At 41.9% G+C, this 23072-nt stretch overlaps 1 protein-coding gene across 3 annotated transcripts in view; it reads right to left on the bottom strand.

The window, feature by feature from the left end:
- Positions 1-7242: 7242 nt before the first annotated feature.
- Positions 7243-23072, bottom strand: part of vipas39 (VPS33B interacting protein, apical-basolateral polarity regulator, spe-39 homolog) — a 23741-nt gene continuing 7911 nt past the window's right edge. For all 3 annotated transcript variants that reach the window (XM_023973765.2, XM_023973764.2, XM_023973766.2), the window contains exons 3-19: positions 20679-20784; positions 19787-19927; positions 19428-19466; positions 19260-19324; positions 19049-19105; positions 18694-18786; positions 17206-17239; positions 16774-16876; positions 15159-15186; positions 14721-14794; positions 14237-14312; positions 13690-13824; positions 13110-13151; positions 12591-12767; positions 12138-12227; positions 11542-11646; positions 7243-7705 (exon numbers count right to left, since the gene is read on the bottom strand). In XM_023973765.2, the coding sequence (XP_023829533.1) occupies positions 7685-7705; positions 11542-11646; positions 12138-12227; positions 12591-12767; positions 13110-13151; positions 13690-13824; positions 14237-14312; positions 14721-14794; positions 15159-15186; positions 16774-16876; positions 17206-17239; positions 18694-18786; positions 19049-19105; positions 19260-19324; positions 19428-19466; positions 19787-19927; positions 20679-20784 (1386 nt within the window). In that variant the 3' untranslated portion in view covers positions 7243-7684. The remainder of the gene's footprint in view (positions 7706-11541; positions 11647-12137; positions 12228-12590; positions 12768-13109; positions 13152-13689; positions 13825-14236; positions 14313-14720; positions 14795-15158; positions 15187-16773; positions 16877-17205; positions 17240-18693; positions 18787-19048; positions 19106-19259; positions 19325-19427; positions 19467-19786; positions 19928-20678; positions 20785-23072) is intronic.

Below are 23072 nucleotides of genomic sequence, written 5' to 3'. Positions count from 1 at the left end.
CCCTGCCCCGCTACAAAGTTTCTCCCTGCAGGCAGTCACTGAGTCRGAGGTGCTAAAGGAGCTCCTTAAACTTGACCCCAAAAAAACATCTGGGTCAGATGGTTTAGACCCTTTCTTCTTTAAYGTTGCTGCCCCTARCATCGCCAAGCCTATCMTCAACCTTTTTAACCTGTCTCTCCTTTCTGGGGAAATTCCCATTGCTTGGAAGGCAGCCACAGTTCATCCTTTATTTAAAGGGGGAGATCAAGCTGATCCTAACTGTTATAGGCCTATTTCTATTTTACCCTGTTTATCAAAAGTGTTGGAAAACTAGTCAATAATCAACTGACTAGCTTTCTTGATGTCTATATTATTCTCTCGGATTTTCAATCTGGTTTCTGCTCAGGTTATGGATGTGTCACTGCAACCTTTAAGGTCCTCACTGATGTCACCATTGCCCTTGATTCTAAGCATTATTGTGCTGCTATTTTTATTGACTTGGTCAAAGCTTTTGATACGGTAGACCATTCCATTCTTGTGGGCCGGCTAAGGAATATTGGTATCTCTGAGGGGTCTTTGGCCTGGTTTCCTAACTACCTCTCTCAAAGAGGGCAGTATATAAAGTCAGAAAATCTGATGTCTCAGCCACTGCCTGTCACCAACGGAGCACCCCAAGGCTCGATCCTAGGCCTGTCAATTTACATCAACAACATAGCTCAGGCAGTAGGAAGCTCTCTCATCCATTTATATGCAGATAAGTCTCATACTCAGCTGGCCCCTACCCGGATTTTGTGTTAAATGCTCTACAACAAAGCTTTCTTAGTGTTCAACAAGCTTTCTCTATCCTTAACCTTGTTCTGAACACCTCCAAAACAAAGGTAATGTGGTTTGGTAAGAAGAATGCCCTTCTTCCCACAGGTGTTATTGCTACCTTTGAGGGTTTAGAGCTTGAGGTAGTCACCTCATACAAGTACTTGGGAGTATGGCTAGATGGTGCACTGTCCTTCTCTCAGCACATATCAAAGCTGCAGGCTAAAGTTAAATCTAGACTTGGTTTTCTCTATCGTAATCACTCCTCTTTCACCCCAGCTGGCAAACTAATCCTGATTCAGATGACCATCCTACCCATGCTAGATTACCGAGACGTAATTTATAGATCGGCAGGTAAGGGTGCTCTCGAGCGGCTAGATATTCTTTACCATTCAGCCATCAGATGTGCCACCAATGCTCCTTATAGGACACATCACTGCACTCTTTCCTCCTCTGTAAACTGGTCATCTCTGTATACCCGTCACAAGACCCACTGGTTGATGCTTATTTATAAAATTTGAATTTGTTCTTAACTGACTTGCCTAGTTAAATAAATAAAAATATTAAAACTTCATTAATATCAATATAATCATGAGGATATCGGAATCCAAATCCCCCTAAAAAAGGGGAACTTCAGGCGAGGTGATAGTTTCAGGGGTGTAGTAGTCATATTTTAGAACCATAGCTTTCTTCTCTCTCATCTTCCCTCTGGACAGGGGAGACCTGGGTTGTATTCACTAGAAATAAACTGACCAAAATGGGGAGGGACTGCCTAAACTTGTCCAAAAATAAGCTAATTTTCATTGCAAAATGTTTTGCTARGGTGATCACTAATAAATACGACCCAGGGACAGGATGTCAGGAATCTCAGGGTGGGCTTCGAAACACTTATTTACGTTTCAAAAAGTTTGAAAAAGMTTTTTGTTGCATGCCCTACTGAACACGACCCAGCTTCCCTTTGCCCTTGTTGACCCGAAACCGTGGGTGTGGAACTTCCCTGGGAAATTTTGTAGATCTGAGATAACTGGATAGATGTGAAGAACTATGACCAAATTCTAACCCATTTGGGGAAAAGATGGAGCTAGTACTAAATTGCAATTGCCTATCTATACTTATCAAATTCTTTCAGTTGAACACAATTGCCTAGGGGGAAGCGGTGAGCCTAAGGGTTCTTGACAGGGCTGTACATCAGTGGTTTCAAACCTGTTGTTACTTCAGAATTTTCTGGTGACCTACAGCAGTGTCCCAAACTCGGCGCTGGGGCCCCCCCCTGGGTGCACGTTTAGTTTTTTGCCCTAGCACTACACAGATGATTCAAATAATCAACTCATCATCAAGCTTTAATTATGGGGCGGCAGGTATCCTAATGGTTAGAGCATTGGGCCAGTAACCGAAAGGTTGCTGGATCGAATCCCCGAGCTGACAAGGTAAAAATATTTTGTTCTGCCCCTGAACAAGGCAGTTAACCCACTYTTCCCCGGTAGGCTGTCATTGTAAATAAGAATATGTTCTTAACTGACTTGCCTAGTTAAATAAAAGGTTAATATTTAAAACATTTACATTTGAATCAGCTGTGGGCCGAGTTTGGGAAACCCTGAGCTACAGTATCAGATAAACAAAACCACGTCTCTGGCATTAAAGGGAAGAAGAAAAGTTTCTGATGACATCATCTGGTGTGCATCATGTGATTTGTTTAAAATGAGCTTTTTTGTTTAAAATCACATGATGCACACTAGACGTCATCAGTGGTTGTGTTCCCCTGCGTTGCATGCATCAACCAATGTCATGTCATTGACAGTGTCGTCGGGCACCAGATTCATACCCTTAAACTTATTCCACATTTTGTTATGCTACGGCCCAAATTCAAAATTGATTAAAAAAATTCTCTCTCACCCATCTAGACACAATACCCTATAATGAAAAAGTGAAAACATGTTTTTAGACATTTTTGAAATGCAGATATTTCATTTACATAAGTATTAACACCCCCGAGTCAATACATATTAGAATCACCTATGGCAGATATTACAGCTGTGAGTCTTTCTGGGTACGCCTCTAAGAGCTTTGCACATCTGGATTGTACAATATTTGCCCATTATTCTTCTCAAAATGATTCAAGCTCTGTCAAAGTTGGTTGTTGATCATTGCTGGACAACCATTTAAATCTTGCCATAGATTTTCAAGCAGATTTAAGTTTCACATTCACTGTCTTCTTGGTAGGAAACTCCAATGTAGATTTGGCCTTGGGTTTTAGGTTATTGTCCTGCTGAAAGGTGAATTCAGATCCTAGTGTCTGGTGGAAAGCAAACTGAACCAGGTTTTCCTTGAGGATTTTGCTTGTGCTTAYCTCCCTTCAGTTATGTTTTTATCCTGAAAAAACAGTCCTTAACGATTACAAGCATACCKATAACATGATGCAGCCACCACTATGCTTGAAAATATGGACAGTAGTATCCAGTAATGTATTGGATTTGCCCCAAACATAACACTTTGTATTCAGGARAAAAAGTMAATTACTTWGGAGTATTACTTTTGTGCCTTGTTTAAAACAGGATGCATGTTTTGGAATCATTTTTATACTGTACAGGCTCCCTTCTTTTCACTCTGCCAATTATGTTAGTATTGTGGGGTGACTACAATGTTATTGATCCAACCTCAGTATTCTCCTATCACAGCTATTAAACTCTGTAACTGTTTTAAAGTCACCATTGGCCTCATGGTGAAATCCCTGAGTGGTTTCCTTCCTCTCCGGCAACTGAGTTAGGAAAGACAACTTTATCTTTGTAGTGACTGGGTGTATTGATACACATTCCAAKYTGTAATTAATAACTTCACCATGCTCAAAGGGATATTCAATGTCTGCTTTRTAAAATTGTACCCATCTACCAATAGATGCCCTTCTTTGCGAGGCATTGGATAACCTCCCTGGTCTTTGTGGTTGAATCTGTGTTTGAAATTCACTTCTTGACTGAGGGATCTTACAGATAATTGTACAGTTGAAGTCGGAAGTTTACATACACTTAGGTTGGAGTCATTAAAAATATTTTTTCAACCACTCCACAAATTTATTGTTAAAAGTTTTGTTTTGGCAAGTCGGTTAGGACATCTACTTTGTGCATGACACAAGTAATTTTCTCAACAATTTTTGACAGAGATTATTTCACTAATTGTATCAGAATCTGTCTCTTATACACATCTAGATGTGTATAAGAGACAGGTATGTAAACTTCTGACCCACTGGGAATGTGATGAAAGAAATAAAAGCTGAAATGAATCATTCTCTCTACTATTATTCTGACATTTCACATTCTTAAAATAAAGTGGTGATCCTAACTGACCTAAGACAGGGAATTTTTACGAGGATTAAATGTCAGGAATTGTGAAAAACGGAGTTTAAATGTATTTGGCTAAGGTGTATGTAAACTTCCCAACTTCAGCTGTATGTGTGGGGTAAAAAAAAAATGCACCACCCCCATACTCATAGAATTGACTCAAAATGAATGTTTACAACCACAAATAACAATAACTGCGACCCTGTGTTTATAAACGTGGATATCGATTTTGCCACTTCAGCATGCTTTTGTGGCACAGTCGACGCCAAGCAGGGCTACAGGCCAGAAGGTTGAGGGTTCGCCGACCACCACGGACAAGATAACTCTCCCTGCCTGCTTCATTAGGCTACATTACAATCAGAGCCGGCTGCAGACAATGCTCAGCTAGGTAGAAATCAGATTTTCATAATTTTGATGCTATATTTATAATTCAATAAAATATATGCTAGAAAGTGTATGCCCCCAGGCCTGGTGGGAAGCAAAAGTTATTCCGTTATCTAAGAACAGTAAAGCCCCCTTTACTGGCTCAAATCGGCGACCAATCAGCCTGTTACCAACCCTGTTACTAACTTTTGGAAAAAATTGTGTTTGACCAGATACAATGCTTTTTTACAGTAACCAAATTGACAACAGACTTTCAGCACGCTTATAGGGAAGGACATTCAACAAGCACAGCACTTACACAAATGACTAATGATTGGCTGAGAGAAATTGATGATAAAAAGATTGTGGGTGCTGTTTTGTTAGACTTCAGTGTGGCTTTTGACATTATTGATCATAGTCTGTTGCTGGAAAAACGTACACTACCGTTCAAAAGTTTYGGGTCACTTAGAAATGTCCGTGTTTTTGAAAGAAAAWAAAAATATGTATCCATTAAAATAACATTAAATTGATCAGAAATACAGTGTAGACATTGTTGATGTTGTAAATGACTATTGTAGCTGGAAATGGCTGATTTTTAAAATGGAATATCTACATAGGCGTACAGAGGCCCATTATCAGCAACAATCACTCCTGTGTTTCAATGGCACGTTGTGTTAGCTAATCCAAGTTTATAATTATAAAAGGCTAATTGATCATTAGAAAACCCTTTTGCAATTATGTTGGCACAGCTGCAAACTGTTGTCCTGATTAAAGAAGCAATAAAACTGTCCTTCTTTAGACTAGTTGAGTATCTGGAGCATCAGCATTTGTGGGTTCGATTACAAGCTCAAAATGGCCAGAAACGAAGGACTTTCTTCTGAAACTCGTCARTCTATTCTTGTTCTGAGAAATGAATGTTTTGCCATGCGAGAAGTTACCAAGAAACTGAAGATCTCGTACAACGCTGTGTACTACTCCCTTCACAGTACAGAGCAAACTGGCTTTAACCAGAATAGAAAGAGGGGTGGGAGGCTGTGGTGCACAACTGAGCAAGAGGACAAGTACATTAGTGTCTAGTTTGAGAAACAGACGCCTCACAAGTCCTTACCTGGCAGCTTCATTAAATAGTACCCGCAAAACACCAGTCTCAACAGCAACAGTGAAGAGGTGACTCTGGGATGCTGGCCTTCTAGGCAGAGTTGCAAAGAAAAAGCCATATCTCAGACTGGCCAATAAAAAGGAAAGATTAAGATGGGCAAAAGAACACAGACACTGGACAGAGGAACAATGCCTAGAAGGCCAGCATCCCGGAGTCACCMCTTCACTGTTGACGTTGAGACTGGTGTTTTGRGGGATGATATAGAGGTCCTGGATGGCAGGGAGCATGGCCCCAGTGATGTACTGGGCTGTCCATACCACACTCTGTCGCGCCATGTGATCGAGGGCGGTGCTGTTGCCATACCAAGCAGTGATGCAGCCAGTCAAGATGCTCTTAATCGTGTAGCTTTATAACTTTTTGAGGATTTGAAGGACCATGCCAAACCTTTCCAACTTCCCGAGGGGGAAGAGGAACCGTCGTGCCTTCTTCATGACTGTGGGCGTGAGTGGACCATTTTCAGTCCTTAGTGATTTGGACACCAAGGAAGCTCTCGACCCGCTCCACTGTAGCCCCGTTGATGTGGATAGAGGCATACTCGCCTCCCCCCTCCCCATTTTCTGTAGTCCATGATAAGCTCCTTGGTCTCACTGACATTGAGGGAGAGGTTGCTGTCTCAACACCACACTGTCAGGTCACTGACCTCCTCCCTGTAGGCTCATCGTCGCCGGTGATCAGGCCTACCACCGTCGCGTCGTCAATTAATTATTGATTGCATGCTGGTGTTGTAGGCTAGCCAAGGTAGGATAATTGTATTGTCCCCGAACAAGATCAATAGGTGAGCTTTTGAGCTGTGTCTCATGTCTTCACTGTTCTTTCATGCACAATGATGCACCTGGCCCCTCCGCTTATATAGAAAATTGGTGCAGCTTTGAATGATTTTATGTGCGGTATGATTGCTAGTTAGCCTATTGCAGATCTGGACAAATGATCCACCTATCACTATATTGTCACTATGAATGGTGGATAGAGGGCAGGATATACAGACAGGTAGACTATATTGACCTGTGGTATAGTTAGCGTGCGGCAAAGCGTAGTGCATAAGGGAAGTACCAAAACACCTTGATATAGGTGCCCATGCAAGCAGCTGAGGAAATGTGGCTAGGATGGAATAAATAATATAGTAAAACCTGCAAAAGGGTGAAAGTAAAGCAGTAAAAAAAAACACACTACCCTCTCCAAAGAAAACAAGTAAAAGTTAGACAACCCCCCCACCCCAGTACATTTCCAACTGTCCCTCATCTTCTAGCTTTTTTAKTACAATATTAGAAACCTGTCATTTTCACACATGTTGACATACTGTAGCAGTCYAGCTGGAGATGATGAATTTGATGTTGACTGTAACAAACTGACTGCAACCCACCATTTTGTAAATAATTGAGTAACCTTCTYTTGAAAAAAAKKAACYAAWTAGATTWAAAAAATYWATAAATGGTACACCAAAAAGGTAAATGAGCTCTAAAATGTAGGTACCACCACAGTTGCAAGTCAAGAACGTGTTTCAGCCGTTCTTAAAGTTTTATTTTCATGTTTATAAAAACATAAAGTTGATCAGGGGGTCAGAGGAATACATGTCTATATACTGTTGTTCAGACTTTTCCTACCGCTGTTGCACCTTCTGCTTCGGCTTGTGTAAAGAGCACAGCTAACAGGGTTGGCAAAAAGATGGATACGCACGTCGAGCAAGCATTACACAAGACTGCAAACCAAAAAAAAAGTCATGAAAATGGAAGGTTTTGGCTCATTCATTCGTATGGCCACCTGCTCTCTCCTAGGCTGTCACACTTAAAGTTAGCTCTGGTCCAGGGCGTTAGTGTGTGTTCCTCTACTAACGGTTAGTGGAGGAATGCAAACTAATGCCATGGACCAGAGCTAACAAAGTATGGAAGGTGAACTTCGTCTTGCAGTCAAACCGTCAACTGCATCTTCACTCCAGGAGCCGTTACTTTAAAATAATTTGTCCCACACATCATGTCTCATCTGAAACAAATAGTTTTAAATGTCCATTTGAAGCAGTGTTGTCATAGTCTTCTAGCAATGGATGTCAGTTTTTCCATCGGATTTGCTGCAAGAAAAGAGCCAAAGTCCTGTTAGTGATGATAAAACTCTGACTTTAACCATGTTGAATTATGATTTGATATAAAACAACTATCTAATTGTTTCACAGATTCTGATTGAATAAATCCAGAGGCAGATCTAATTATTTAATGGACAACTAAAAATGTGATTTCATCAAACTTGATTACCATTGGATGAATTCTTCTGGACTAGAGCTGGGACTAAATACTGTGACTCTAACTTATTTTGTTTTCGAAGCTTGCCTGCCACGCTCAGACCAGTTTGCTCAGACCAAGGGTTTAGTTCACTTTTCGAAGTGGATAACACAGTTTTATAGGATAATTTGACAAATAAATGCAAAAAGTTCACACAGAGTGCATCGGAGTGACAAACTAGTCCGCCATTGCATCCCTGGAAGTCACTCTGTGACTCAAACTTATTTTTATATATTTAAAAAAAATATACACTCCCCAACATATTTATTTGGACAGTGATGCTTAAACTTTTAATTTGGCTCTATACTCCAACATTTTGGATTTGAGATCAACATTTTTATATGAGGCGACAGAACAGAATGTCACCTTTTATTTGAGGGTATTTTCATCCATATCGGTTTTATCATTGAGAAATGAAAACACTTCGAAGATAGTTACTTTACTTTATTACTACGTAATACATACATACATCTCTGCAAAAGATCTGATGTGAAAAGATCTGATGTGATTGGTCAAAATACCAATTAGTGGAAACAGATCAGAATTGGGCTGCCTGTCTAAAGTTTGGGAAACCCTAGGCTAGACCACCCAGCCCACAATTCAAGTGATCATGTCCCAAGACCAAATTATCATTAGTCTTGACTATAATGCAGTTTAGAATAGGCTGGAGAATATGGGTGTGTGAAAATGTCCCTTCAACATGACTAATCTGATTACATAACTCAGATTTGACCATGCACAAGTGTAGTTCTGTTGAGATGTACAAAAGAGAAGTGGAAGTGTTTTAGAAGGTTAAATACACTGCTCAAAAAAATAAAGGGAACACTTAAACAACACAATGTAACTCCAAGTCAATCACACTTATATGAAATCAAACTGTCCACTTAGGAAGCAACACTGATTGACAATAAATTTCACATGCTGTTGTGCAAATGGAATAGACAAAAGGTGGAAATTATAGGCAATTAGCAAGACACCCCCAAAAAAGGAGTGATTCTGCAGGTGGTGACCACAGACCACTTCTCAGTGCTTCCTGGCTGATGTTTTGTCACTTTTGAATGCTGGCAGCTGCCGCTCACTCTAGTAGCGTAGCATGAGACGGAGTCTACAACCCACACAAATGGCTCAGGTAGTGCAGCTTCATCCAGGATGGCACATCAATGCGAGCTGTGGCAAAAGGTTGCTGTGTCTGTCAGCGTAGTGTCCAGAGCATGGAGGCCTACCGGAGACAGGCCAGTACATTCAGAGACGTGGAGGAGGCCGTAGGAGGGCAACAACCCAGCAGCAGGACCGCTACCTCCCCTTTGTGTTTTCAAGGAGAGTGCACTGCCAGAGCCCTACCAATGACCTCCACAGCACAAAATGTGCATGTGTCAGCATGAGCGGTTCTCACAAGGGGTCTGGATCTCATCTCTACCTAATGCAGTCAGGCTACCTCTGGCGACGCACATGGAGGGCTGTGCGGGGCCCCACAAGAAATGCACCCCACACCATGACTGACCACCGCACCAAACGGTTCATGCTGGAGGATGTTGCAGGCAGCAAACGTTCTCCACGCGTTCTCCAGACTCTGTCACATGTGCTACATGTGCTCATGTGAACCTGCTTTCTCTGTGAAGAGCACAGGGGCGCCAGTGGCCGAATTTGCCAATCTTGGTGTTCTCTGGCAAATGCCCAAACGTCCTGCACAGAGACTGGTGCGCTGTAAGCACAACCCCCACCTGTGGACGTCGGGCCCCATACCCACCTCATGAGTCTGTTCTGACCGTTTGAGCAGACACATACACATCTTGTTGGTCCTGCTGGAGCCGTCATTTTGCAGGGCTCTGGCAGTGCACCTCCTTGCACAAGGCGGATGGGTAGCGGTCCTGCTGCTGGGTTGTTGCCCTCCTACGGCCTCCTCCACGTCTCCTGGATGTTACTGGCCTGTCTGCCTAGCCGCCTCCATGCTCTGACACTACGCTGACAGACCACAGCAAACCTTTTTGCCACAGCTCGCATTGATCTGCCATCCTGCGATGAACTGCACTACCTGAGCCACTTTGTGGGTTGTAGACTCCGTCTCATGCTACCACTAGAGTGAGAGCACGCCAGCATTCAAAAGTGACCAAAAATCAGCCAGGAAGCATAGGAACTGAGAAGTGTTGTCTGTGGTCACCACCTGCAGAATCACTCCCTTTTTTGGGGTGTCTTGCTAATTGCCTATAATTTTCCACCTTTTGTCTATTCCATTTGCACAACAGCATGTGAAATTTATTGTCAATCAGTGTTGCTTCCTTTCCTAAGTGGACAGTTTGATTTCACAGAAGTGTGATTGACTTGGAGTTACATTGTGTTGTTTAAGTGTTCCCTTTATTTTTTTTAGCAGTGTACATTGTCTGGCCATGCGTGTCAACACAGAAAGGAACCAAGGTTGAAGAGGAACTACTGTCTTTCCATAAAAACACAACCAGACTGAGAAAACAGATTGTGTTACACAACAGTGGATGCCCCATAAGGAAATAGGGCTGTCAATTTTAGCCTTCCACTTAAAACTGACAATGACCAGCCACTTCAGTTGAAGTAGACACATCATCACACTGTCTTATTATGAGCCATCCTCTTATGATTGTCATATTTATCATTACAAGAGGAACAGACGAGAGACTAAATTTGCACCTTATCTGATCCTCACCACTTCCTTACACAAGCAGACTTCCCGTCTTGCTAGAGACGTGACACTTTCAGACAGGTTTGTTTTCATTAGGCACCAAATTGAAGAAAAACAGACTGAAACAGGGAGGGGCTACCTGGATATTTTTGTATTGCAAAACGTTTAAAAAACGTTTCAGTTGTGTGCCACAATGAAAATGACCCAATTCACATGGGAAATGCAGGATGTTGCACATAGTTAGGCAATCTACTGCACAATATTGTTCTCAAGAAACCCTTTGATGCAAAGGAGTCTTSTATTGTTGGGTGTTGAAAGAAGTCATTTTGCTTAATGTCCTCGCGCTTTACAATCAAAGCAACTTTAATTGTTGATTTTCTGTCTCCTTAGGGCCAAATTGTGTTGTATTTGTGTCGTAATAACACCTATAAGTGTTCTTCACTTCTGGACCTGGGAGGGTCACTATACGTATAGGCTGTACTTTCCAGCTTCGCCCTATACCACCTGATACGAACTGCTAATCAAGATTTGAATTAGCCGAATCGGGGGTGTTAGTGCAGGGCTGGAACAAAAGCCGGTACACGTCTGCCCTCCAGTGTACAGGGTAACTCATTGGTCATTGACTCTGACCCTGGAGACCTAAAGGGTGTATGGCTTTTTCTTTCAACTCGGATACTTATACCACTGATTGACCTCATTGAGTTTTTTTGAGTAACATATTTGTAAACTCAAGTGTGTTAGTGATGGGCTGGAGCAAAAGCCTGCACACACTTTAGCTCTCCAGGGCCAGGGTTAGTGACCGCTGGCGTAACAGAAAAGCTCTCAGATTATGTGACTGAAGCCGACTTGTGGTGATGACCCCTATCTTACAGTGTAGGGTGCATTTCCCACACTAATGGTTAAGGGTAAGATTGGAGGAGGGGAAGCAGATCCTAGATCTGTACCTAGGGGAAACTTCCCCCCCAGAGCCTATTTTACCGAGTTGCTGAGGATTTCCTCGATCTTCCTGTACTCCGATGAGCCTCTCTCCACCTTCCCCCGGTACACAATCAACTGCTGCCGGTCCTTCAGGTCCCTGTACGTCTGATTGGGCAAAGGAACCGCCAATCAATCATCATGCCACATAATGATAAATAGCATGTGATGCCAGTATAAGAGATTAAATGTTATCCGTACTGTCAATGATATCATTTGCCACAATTGTTCGAGTTCTTGCGCACTAGGCATTGTAGGCATAGTATTAAACTGCAGTACTGTTACCAATGTAAGTTATGTCAAAATACTGTAACAGTAGTGCTAGAGACATAGGATGTAGTTCTACATAGGAATTTGACTTGCCTGGTTAAAAAAAAGGTTGAAATAAAAAATAAATAGATAATCAATACTCATTATAGTGCTTTAAAACATGGAAGTTGGTAGAAATTACCTCTAACCACTGATCCAGGGTCAGCCCATTTTTCTATGACTCTAAGGGTTAAGGTTAGGATATGGGATTGCATAATCTGATCCTAGATCTGTGGTTAGGGGTGATTCCTACATCGAGCTATAACATGTGTGTCTGTCAGATGTCTCACATTGATGATGACGTCGTGACACTTATACTTCTGCGCCAAACTGATCTTCTGCTCCGCGTCTTCAACCAGGTTTACGTAATCCTGCAACACCTAGGAGTAGAAAGGAGAAGAGGGACAGAAAGAGACGGATGAGCGACTAAAAGAAATGTGGCAACACATCTGCATGATGTGGCATAACAGTCAGTGTAATCCCTAAAAACGAAAACACACAGCATCTAGCTATGAATTAAATTCTATTTAGTGCCATTTTCTGGTTTAATTTGAGCTATTATGCTTATGGCATTTTGAATTGTCCAATTCAACTGCATTGCATGTAATGTGCCACACCCAATATATCTGCAGAATACTGAAAACAATGGAAATAGAGACCAGTGCTTATTTCAGGTGATTTTAAAAACACAGTACCACCTGGTGTTCAGACTGGGGAAGTGCAGCTGTAGTTGTCCTACCTACCTGTACTGGTGCGTTGTTTTTCTGAAGGATGTCCACTATTCTATGGAAGCCAATGGGAGACCTCTTCTTGGTGTAGCCCAGCCAGTTCTTGGTGGTGAACAGAGCGTCCACATCGAACCAGGCTTTCAGCTTCGCCCTCGCACCCAGACATGTGAGGAGAAACTGTTTATCTGAAATCTGGATGATGACAAAACTTGGGAGTTATTACAATCATTGAATGTTGTTTAACCTGGAAACACACATTTTCCCTTAACTCTGTTGGGAAATAGGGTTGAAGGCAAATCGATGTCTTTCTGACAACTTCAGCTCAATGAAGGTCTTAAAATAGTTGGACAGATGGATTGGCATGAATAACAAAAATATTCATATGGTCTCATTGCAAACGGAGCCAGAATATTGTTTAACGAAAAGATTCACAACAGTGACTCAAGCCAGACACATTTACCTAGTAATAAAGACAAAACAAAATGGACAGACAAATACTAATGTGTAGTCCGAGCTTCTCTCTCTCTCTCTTACCCTGAAGGTCTTCCGTATGTTGGCTGGACTGCTGAACGTGCCCTGTGGGAGAGACTGGGCTAGTTAGTTGATGTTGTGCACACAGACACAGATACAGACCCAGGCACATACACATACAGGCACACACGCACAAACAGACCTTAATCAACTCCAACCATAATGTTATTTCAATTAAAAACAAGACTAATTATTAAATGTTTGGATATAATGGCAATATGTATAATATAAAAGACTGATAGATTAATGCACAGATTAATGCATTTTTACATCAACACTGATTAACACTAGGTTCCCTACTACAGCCAGGTGACTGACAATCTCTGTCTCCATCTTGTGGTCGCAATAGAGAATTACAGTCAGAAAAAAACTGTCTCCGTAGCACAGTGGTCATCAAACCTGAGCGCTACAGGGTGTGCCGGCTCTGGCTCCAGTCCAGCCCTAACAGGACTAACACCACATTCACCTGATCAACTTATCATCATGCCAAATCTGGAGCACTTGCTCGTACTGGAACAAAAGCCTGCACACCCTGTGGTTCTCCAGGACCAAGTTTGAGGGCCACTTCAGTTCCAGAACTCACATCAGACTCCCCATAATGGTAGAAGCAGGAGTAATAGAGAGTAGTGATGATGGGCATGTTGAGGATGGAGGCTTTCCGCGGGTATTTCTTAAAGATGTCCGCCTGGCCGCTACTCTCCACCTGTTTGTCGTTAGCCTGAACGGGGAACACATGGAATTTTTGGTTTTAAAACCTACATAAAGCTGTCATAAGCATGGCTTGATATGACGTATGGTTAGCCTGGAGAAACAGAGAAGGGAAGGTTTGGAATGTTTGGTTTTAAAGCCTACATAAACATGTCAAACATGACATAGGATTTGAKATATTATGCAATGATCGAGCTTATGACAAAATATGTCATAGCGTAGGTATCTGTGGCGAAACTGTTCTCCCAAATTACACATTGAAACCTTATGACGACCATATTAGTGCGCCATGCTTTTTAACAGATTTCAAACAAGATTTTATTTAAAGCGCAAAATAAAATGTTACTACTGTACCATGAGCAAGATTCAGCCATTGGTGTTCTTCAGTCGAGTATGTTTAAAAAATAGCAGCGGTTTCTCACCTCGATGATAATCTGCCTTTCCAGGAGTGTGTAGTGGTCTTGAACGTGAGTGGCATCGTCTGGTGAGAAGGGGAGACTGCAACAAAGTCCATGGTGCTAGTTAGTAACGCTGTTCTCCAAAGCTAATCCTGCTGTGTAGTATCTCTGACTCCAGGAGTAGGTAACATTCAAATGTGTTAAATGACCTTACTTCAGGAAAAGGTTTGTACGACCTTGTATGATTTAAAAACACCCCAGTCAACAATATCAAAATGTGGCAGAAAATGGGAAAAGAAAAAGATGCTGTTCATGAGAGAAAACTTTGGATTCTTTACCTTGGTTCTGTTCCTTAGGGTACGCAACGGAAAACATTTTGCAACAGAAAACGAAAATCAGCACTTCTTTTTGGACGCGGTCATGTAGTGCCTTCCTGTGTCTGTACGAATTCTTCCGTTTTGTGCCTAATGAACACGACCCTGAGACGTAATGTGGAGTGGATCTTTACCTGAGGCAGTTCTTCAGAAAGTCCCTCCTCTTGTTCTCGTCTCTGATGTTGAGGTGATCTCTGTACTGCATGAGCTGAATATGGAGATGGAAACAGAGGAAGGTGGATTGAGATTTAAAACCATCAACAACCAATGAGTGCAGAGCATTAAAAAGGCACAATCTGTATTGTTCATTTCAACTCCACCGTCAGCGGTGTCACAGACAGTTTTCAGGGATACAGTATCTTCAACCGAGCTTCCTTTTCCCCTGAAAACCAGATGTGGAGACCCTGCTCATGCATTTATTTTACACCTGCTATGTTAGGTTATTTCAACTCAAATGTGCTGCCCCTGCACTTGTTTGACAATTTTTAGGATGGACTGAAATGTAACTGAATTAGACTTTTGAGGTAACTGTCCCCCCCAGAATGGCTTGGCAGTTCATGAGAAGTACATACCGCCATGTCTTCTGTTCTATCCAGGGACCTTGATGACACGAGAGAAAAGAGGACTGATCAGAATGCCTGCATACAAGTAGCAAGTTGACCACACAGTACCATCATTTGGGTACACAATGGAAAATATTTAAAATCTTTTGCAAAATAATTCTTAAAATGGACAAATCCTGACAGTCCCTCCCTGTTTCAGTCTGTTTTATTTCCTTTGGTGCCTTATAAACACAACTCAGATGCTACACTCCTTGAACAGGAGCGGTAAAAACCAGTCCAACAAGGTTACATGACAACTACATTGATACAATCWTATGGCTTAAAGGATACAGTGCATTCGGAAAGTATTCATTACAGCCTTATTCTAAAATTGATTACAATTGATTTTTTCCCCCACTCATCAATCTACACACAACACCCCATAATGACAAAGCAAAAACTGCCTTTTGGTTTTTAGAAATGTTTGCAAATGTATATATATATWTTTTTTCAATATCACATTTACATAAGTATTCAGACCCTTTACTCAGTACTTTGTTGAAGCACCTTTGGCAGCGATTACAGCCTTGAGTCTTGGATATGACGCTACAAACTTGGCACAACTGTATTTGGGGAGATTCTCCCATTCTTCTCTGCAGATCCTCCCAAGCTCTGTCAGGTTGGATGGGGAGCGTCACTGCACAGCTATTTTCAGGTCTCTCCAGAGATGTTCGATCGGGTTCAAATCCGGGCTTTGGATGGGCCACTCAAGGACATTCAGAGACTTTTACCGAAGCCACTCCTGCGTTGTCTTGGCTGTGTGCTTAAGGTCGTTGTCCTGTTGAAGGTGAACCTTCACCACAGTTTGGGGCGCTCTGGAGCAGGTTTTCATCAAGGATCTCTCTGTACTTTGCTCCGTTCATCTTTGCCTTGATCCTGACTAGTCTCCCAGTCCCTGCCGCTGAAATACATCCCCACAGCATGATGCTGCCACCCCCACGCTTCACCGTAGGGATGGTGCCAGGTTTCCTCCAGACATGACGCTTGGCATTCAGGCCAAAGAGATCAATCTTGGTTTCATCAGACCAGAGAATCTTGTTTCTCATGGTCTGAAAGTCTTTAGGTGCCTTTTGGCAAACTCCAAGCGGGCTGTCATGTGCCTTTTACTGAAGAGTGGCTTCCGTCTGACCACTCTACCAGAAAGGACTCTAGAGCTCTGTCAGACTGACCATCAGGTTCTTGGTCACCTCCCGGACCAAGGCCCTTCTCCCCCAATTGCTCACCTTGGCCGGGCAGCCAGCTGTAGGAAGAGTCTTGGTGGTTCCAAAATTCTTCCATTTAAGAATGATGGTGGCCACTGTATTCTTGGGGACCTTCAATGTTGGAGATATTTTTTGGTACCCTTCCCCAGATCTGTGCCTCGACACAATCCTGTCTCGATATTGCTGTTTTTTCTTTTAATACATTTGCAAAAATTTCCAAAAACTTGTTTTCACTTTCTCCTTATGGGGTATTGTGTGTATATTGATGAGAAAAAAATAATGAATCCATTTTAGAATAAGGCTGTAACATAACAAAATGTGGAAAAAGTCAAGGGGTCTTAAGACTTTCCGAATACACTGTATTTTAGTGAATTGTTACTCACTTGAAAAGCTCCACCAAAAGCTTCTGTTCTCCTATTTCCTTCAGGTAGTGGATATAATGACTAAGAGCTATTTCTCTTGTTATCAACTCCCGGAAGAGAATCTCTGCACAGAAACACAGTGAACTGTCATTATTTGCAGAATATTTGCCATGTGCACTTAACTTTTGCAACATCCAAAGTTTGCAACTGTTATTGTTCTAAAGGACTAGTATATGCCATTTAGCAGATGCTTTTGTCAGCATGCATACATTTTCAACACCTGGGAATAATAACTAAAAAAGGTAGAACTAAATGTAGAAGACGAAGAAAATAGAAAAATAAAAGGTGCAAAATTTGCACTGGCGTAAATTCCTGGTAACTCAACCAGAATAGTGTGAGGTAAAAAAAAGTTCAATCTAATAAAAAAATAAAAAAACGGATTAAAAACCTTACCTTTACTTAATGACTTCTTTAAATATATTAAAACCTGCAATGAGAGGTTACAGAACAGTATAAGTATACTGAACAAAAATATAAACGCAACATGTAAAGTGTTGGTACCATGTTTCATGAGCTGAAATAAAAGATCCCAGAAATGTTCCACGCGGACAAAAAGCTTATTTCTCTAAAATGTGGTGCACCAATTTGTTTACATCCCTGATAGTGAGCATTTCTCTTTTGCCAAAATAATCAATCCACCTGACAGGTGTGGCATATCGTGAAGCTGATTAAACAGCATGATCATTACACAGGTGCACCTTGTGCTGGGTACAATAAAAGGCCACTCTAAAATGTGCAGTTTTATCACACAACACAATGCCACATATGTCTCAAGTTGAGGGAGCTTGCAATTGGCATGCTGACTACAGTCAATCAGAACTGTTGCCAGAGAATTGAATATTCATTCCTCTACCATAAGCCATCTCCAACATCATTTTAGAGAATATGGCAGTACGTCCAACTGGCCTCACAACTGTCCGAAACAGTCTCAGGGAAGCTCATCTGCATGCTTATCATCCTCACCAGGGTCTTGACCTGTCTTGACCTGACTGCATTTCAGCGTAACCGACTTCAGTGGGCAGATGCTCACCGTCGATGGCCACTAGCACGCTGGAGAAGTGTGCTCTTCACGGATGAATCCCGGTTTCAACTGTATCGGGCAGATGGCAGACAGAGTATATGGTGTCGTGTGGGAGATCAGTTTGCTGATGTCAACGTTGTGAACAGAGTGCCCCACGGTGGCGGTGGGGTTATGGTATGGGCAGGCATAAGCTACGGACAACAAACCCAATTGCATTTTATCAATGGCAATTTGAATGCACAGAGATACCGTGAAAAGATCCTGAGGCCCATTGTCGTGCCATTCATCTGCCGCCATCACCTCATGTTTCAGCATGATTATGCACGGCCCCATGTCGAAAGGATCTGTACACAATTCCTTGAAGCTGAAAATGTCCCAGTTCTTCCATGGCCTGCATACTCACCAGACATGTCACCCATTGAGCATGTTTGGGATGCTCTGGATCGACGTGTACAACAGCGTGTTCCAGTTCCCGCCAACATCCAGCAACTTCACACAGCCATTGAAGAGGAGTGGGACAACAGTTCACAGGCCACAATCAACAGCCTGATCCACTCTATGCGAAGGAGATGTGTCGCGCTGCATGAGGCAAAAGGTGGTCACTCCAGATACTGACTGGTTTTCTGATCAACGCTCATAACTTTAAAAAAAAGTATATGTGACCAACAGATACATATCTGTGTTCCCAGTCATGTGATATCCATAGATTAGGGCCTAATGAATGTATTTCAATTGACTGATTTCCTTAAATGAACTGTAAGTCGGTAAAATCTTTGAAATTGTTGCATGTTGCGTTTATATTTTTGTTCATTGTAATAAAAATGATGTTTTCTTTCAACTAGAGTCAAATCAAATCGTACCGCAGTGATGACGTTTCCATCATGTGCATTCACAGCCTCGTCCAATAGCAGCAGTTTGTCCTGTAAGGAGCGGAACTTCTCCAAAGAGTAGACCTATGAGAAAATACAATCATGGACTGAGTTAGAATAATACAATATTAATATTATATCACAGTCCATAGAATTGTTAAATACATAAAGCAGAGTATTTACTGGAGCATTATAAAACCGATGATAATAACAACCTAATAAACTGTATGCAATTTAGCAGACACTTTTATCCAAAGTGACTAACAGTAGGCATAACAACAGTCAGCTTACAATTTACAGTCAGTTTGAAGACAAATAAATGTTGATTTTACACCATTGATCCTACCTTTCCCTGCTGCATCCTCTTCACAGTCTCCTCAGGGGTCCAGTCACTGACGTAGTCCTGCCACAACAAGATGACGTCATCATTAATAGACCAACGACAGTCCAGTAAATACAGTATTAGTGATGTTAATAACAGTTAGTTCAGTTTGTGGAACAACTTTTCAGAGTGCTCTGAAATATACTGATTATGTGTAACATAAAACATATCTTACCTTGTATTCAGATTTTGGTTTCCGAAGTTCCGGGGCGTAATTTCGGATGGATGGATCACCGAAAGCTATAAAATACTAGAAAAGTTGAGAACCACGCTTTTCAAAATAGCAATTTTCACACATATATGGCAGAAATCGAGTAACAACTCTTGCTAAAATGTTACCCACACTCAGAGAAGGACTGGAAGCTCCCAGTTTTGGCCTTTCCTAAAAAATGAGCGAGTGTGTGTTAAATGATAAGGAAATACTTATGTTGACATTAGTATTCGCATTGAGAATGTGCAAAACTAGGGACAATGGTTAGTGTATAGCTAGAGCTCATTGGTGTTTCTTATAGATTKAAAACTGTACCGAGGGCAAATCTGTTTGACAGAATGAAGCGAACCCATTTTGATTGGGTCGAATGCAACGGTCACAAGATCGGTTATCCCAAACTCAAAAATTGACCCACAACACAACACTTCCAATCTAAATACACCCAACGAGAATGGCCTTAAAAACCTGTCAAGAGGTGGACTGAGTTGTACCTTTGAATAAGGAGCTTAAGGAGTAGCCAGAACTATTCTTGGGCAACGAAGGGGCAGTGTGGATTTTGGGGAAGCTCTGGTCCCGCACCTCTCCTGTGGAGCGAATGCTAGATTCTGTCTCCTTGACCGACCACGAGATACCTGAGGGAACACCAACATTTAGGGCCACAACTTACAACATTTAGGCCCAGAACCATTCAAGTTACTAGCAAACGTACTGGTCCTAAGTGAACTTATCACAAAACTTAAAAAGGCACAGTCCATTAGTTTTCTGTTTCCCTTGTGGCAACGAACCAAATTACAAAGAATCAACCTAAATTATAAACACACATAGTGTCTGTTGCTTCATTTAGGAAAATACATTGAGTTCAAAACATTAAGAACACCTTCTAAATATTGAGTTGCATACACAATCCATGTCTCAATTGTCTCAGGGCTTAAAAATCCTTATTTAACGTGTCTCCTCCCCTTCATTTACACTGATTGAAGTGGATTAATAATGTATCATAGCTTTCACCTGGATTCACCAGGTCAMTCTATATAATGGAAAGAGCAGGTGTTCATAATGTTTTGTATACACTCAATGTATATTTCTATTGTAGCACTTTTCATTGTTCGGTTTACACCAATGACTGCACCAACCTCATCTTCTCATCTTGGCACTTGCAAAGACCCATTAATTGTCAGCACGCCACTTTTTTTTTTTTTTTTACAGGAAAGAGATCATACAGACTGCACCTTTTTAAAAGAATAGTTCACTTAAAAAGCTTTTAATATTTTGTTCATTAGTCTACGGTTAATACAATCCCCCAAAATGTATGTCACTCAGCAGTCACTCAATATAGTGCACTTTCAGTACAGAGAAAAAACTGATGATGGACAGTTCTCTTACTTCCAACAGGCTCTCCACTCCAGCTGACCTTCTCCACATCATCTTCTTCATCCTCTTCCTCTACCAGGCTGCGGATACTGTTCACAGCCCGCTTGGATTCCTTTAGCTTAAATACATTAGAAATAGAAAAAACATGTTTATGTTCACAATACATTTCTGTACCTTGACAGTCCAATGTGAGCAAGTATGTTTCCAAACTTCAGATGCCACATACCCAGCCGCTGGCCATGTTTCCATGTTGACATTTGCTAAAAGTTTCCACCATTGTCTTTCTTTGGTGTCCTACCCTTGTGTGATAGGGTAAGCTAGTTAAAGTATCCAAATGTAACATACATAAGAGGTGGCTAACCCTCCTCTTGAAGATCTTTCGGATTTGTAGGCTTCTGCTCAAGCCCTGCTCAAACACACCGGTTTGATGTGCAGCTGATTAATAGAATCAAGTGTGCTGGAGCAAAAGCCTGCATACTCAGTAGTTTAACAGGAAGAGGATTGGCCAACCGCCTGGCATAAAAGTATTGCGTCCCAAATAGCATCGTATTCCCTACATCGGCCTCTCCAACCCTGTTCCTGGAGAGCTAAGTTCTTGTAGGTTCACTCCAACCCTGATCTAGCGCACCCAATTCTAATAATTAGCTGGTTGATCAGCTGAATCAGGTTAGTTACAACTAGGGTTGGAGCGAAATCCTACAGGTTAGCTCTCCAGAAACAGGTTTGGAGAGCCCTTCCCTACATCAGTGTTTCCCAAATCAGGCCCTCGAGTACCCCCAACAGCCCACATTTTTGTTGTCGGCCTGGGGCCACGAAAAAAAAAGATGTACTGTTGGGGATACTCGAAGACCGGAGATGGGCAACACTGCCCTACATAGTACCACCCTTATAGGCCATGGTAAAAAAGTAGTGCATCAAGGTTTATATGGTTTAGTGTTTTATTTCTATGAGTTTTCAAAAAATATGCAATTCAGCTTAGTTCCAGTTAGTTTACCGACCTGATTTGCACATTTTTTTTAATGTAGTTACATTTTTTATGTATTTTATTTTAGTATTATGGACAGAAAGCGTGCGTGGGAGGCAAGGAGCCATTTGGGTTATATAGCTTGGTTTTTAGGGATGTCAGTTCTTGCAACTGGGGGCCAGTAATACATAAGGTAATGTTTTTTTATTTTTTGTTGTTGCATTATTTGTAAATTATTTTGAACATAATGTTGCTGCTATTGTCTCTTATGACCCAAAAATACTTCTGGACATCAGAACAGCGATTACTCACCACGAACTGGTAGAAGCTTTTTTTTCCTTTAATGAGTCCGACGTGAAGGACATACTGCTTTCCCGGGAACAGGCCCAAATCCCCGTCATTTGTGTGAAGAAAAGACGGAGCAAAAGAGGGCGGAGGTTGGGCTGCCTTCTGAGAATTTGTAGGCGATCGAATAAACCCCCACTGCCTTCCGATCTACTAGCTAACTTGCAATCATTGGAAAATAAAATTGATGACCTACGAGGAAGATTAAACTACCAACGGGACATTAAAAACAGTAATATCTTATGCTTCACGGAGTCGTGGCTGAACGACGACATCAACATAAGCTGGTTATACACTGTATCGGCAGGATAGAACAGCAGAGTCTGGTAACACAAGGGGTGGCGGACTATCTATATTTGCAAACAACAGCTGGTGCACGATATCTAAGGAAGTCTCGAGGTTTTGCTCGCTTGAGGTAGAGTATCTCATGATAAGCTGTAGACCACACCATCCACCTAGAGAGTTCTCATCTGTATTTTTCGTAGCTGTCTACATAACACCACAGACTGAGGCTGGCACTAAGACCGCACTCAATGAGCTGTATTCCGCCATAAGAAAACAGGAAAACGCTCACCCGGGGACTTTAATGCAGGGAAACAAATCCGTTTTACCACATTTCTATCAGCATGTTAAATGTGCAACCAGGGGGGGGGGGGGTCAAGAACAGCTTTACTTCCACACACAAAGAACGGATACAAAGCTCTCCCTCGCCCCTCATTTGGCAAATCTGACATAATTCTATCTCCTGATTCCTGTTACAAGCAATAAATTTAAGAGGAAGCACCAGTGACTCGGTCAATAAAAAAGTGGTCAGATGAGCAGATGCTAAACTACAGGACTGTTTGCTAGGCACAGACTGGAATATGTTCCGGATTATTCCGATGGCATTAAGGAGTACACCACATCAGTCATTGGCTTCATCAACAAGTGCATCAATGATGTTGTGCCTACAGTGACCCGTACGTACATACCCAACCAGAATCCATGGATTACAGGCAACATCCACACTGAGCTAAAGGCTGGAGCTGCCGCTTTCAAGAAGTGGGACTCTAACCCAGAAGCTTATAAGAAATCCCGCTATGCCTTGCGAACGAACC

The sequence above is a fragment of the Salvelinus sp. IW2-2015 genome, linkage group LG28 (assembly GCF_002910315.2).
Source record: "Salvelinus sp. IW2-2015 linkage group LG28, ASM291031v2, whole genome shotgun sequence".
Taxonomy (NCBI): domain Eukaryota; kingdom Metazoa; phylum Chordata; class Actinopteri; order Salmoniformes; family Salmonidae; genus Salvelinus; species Salvelinus sp. IW2-2015.
The sequence above is the reverse complement of the archived record's forward strand: the minus strand, read 5'-3'. Positions and strand labels throughout refer to the sequence as shown.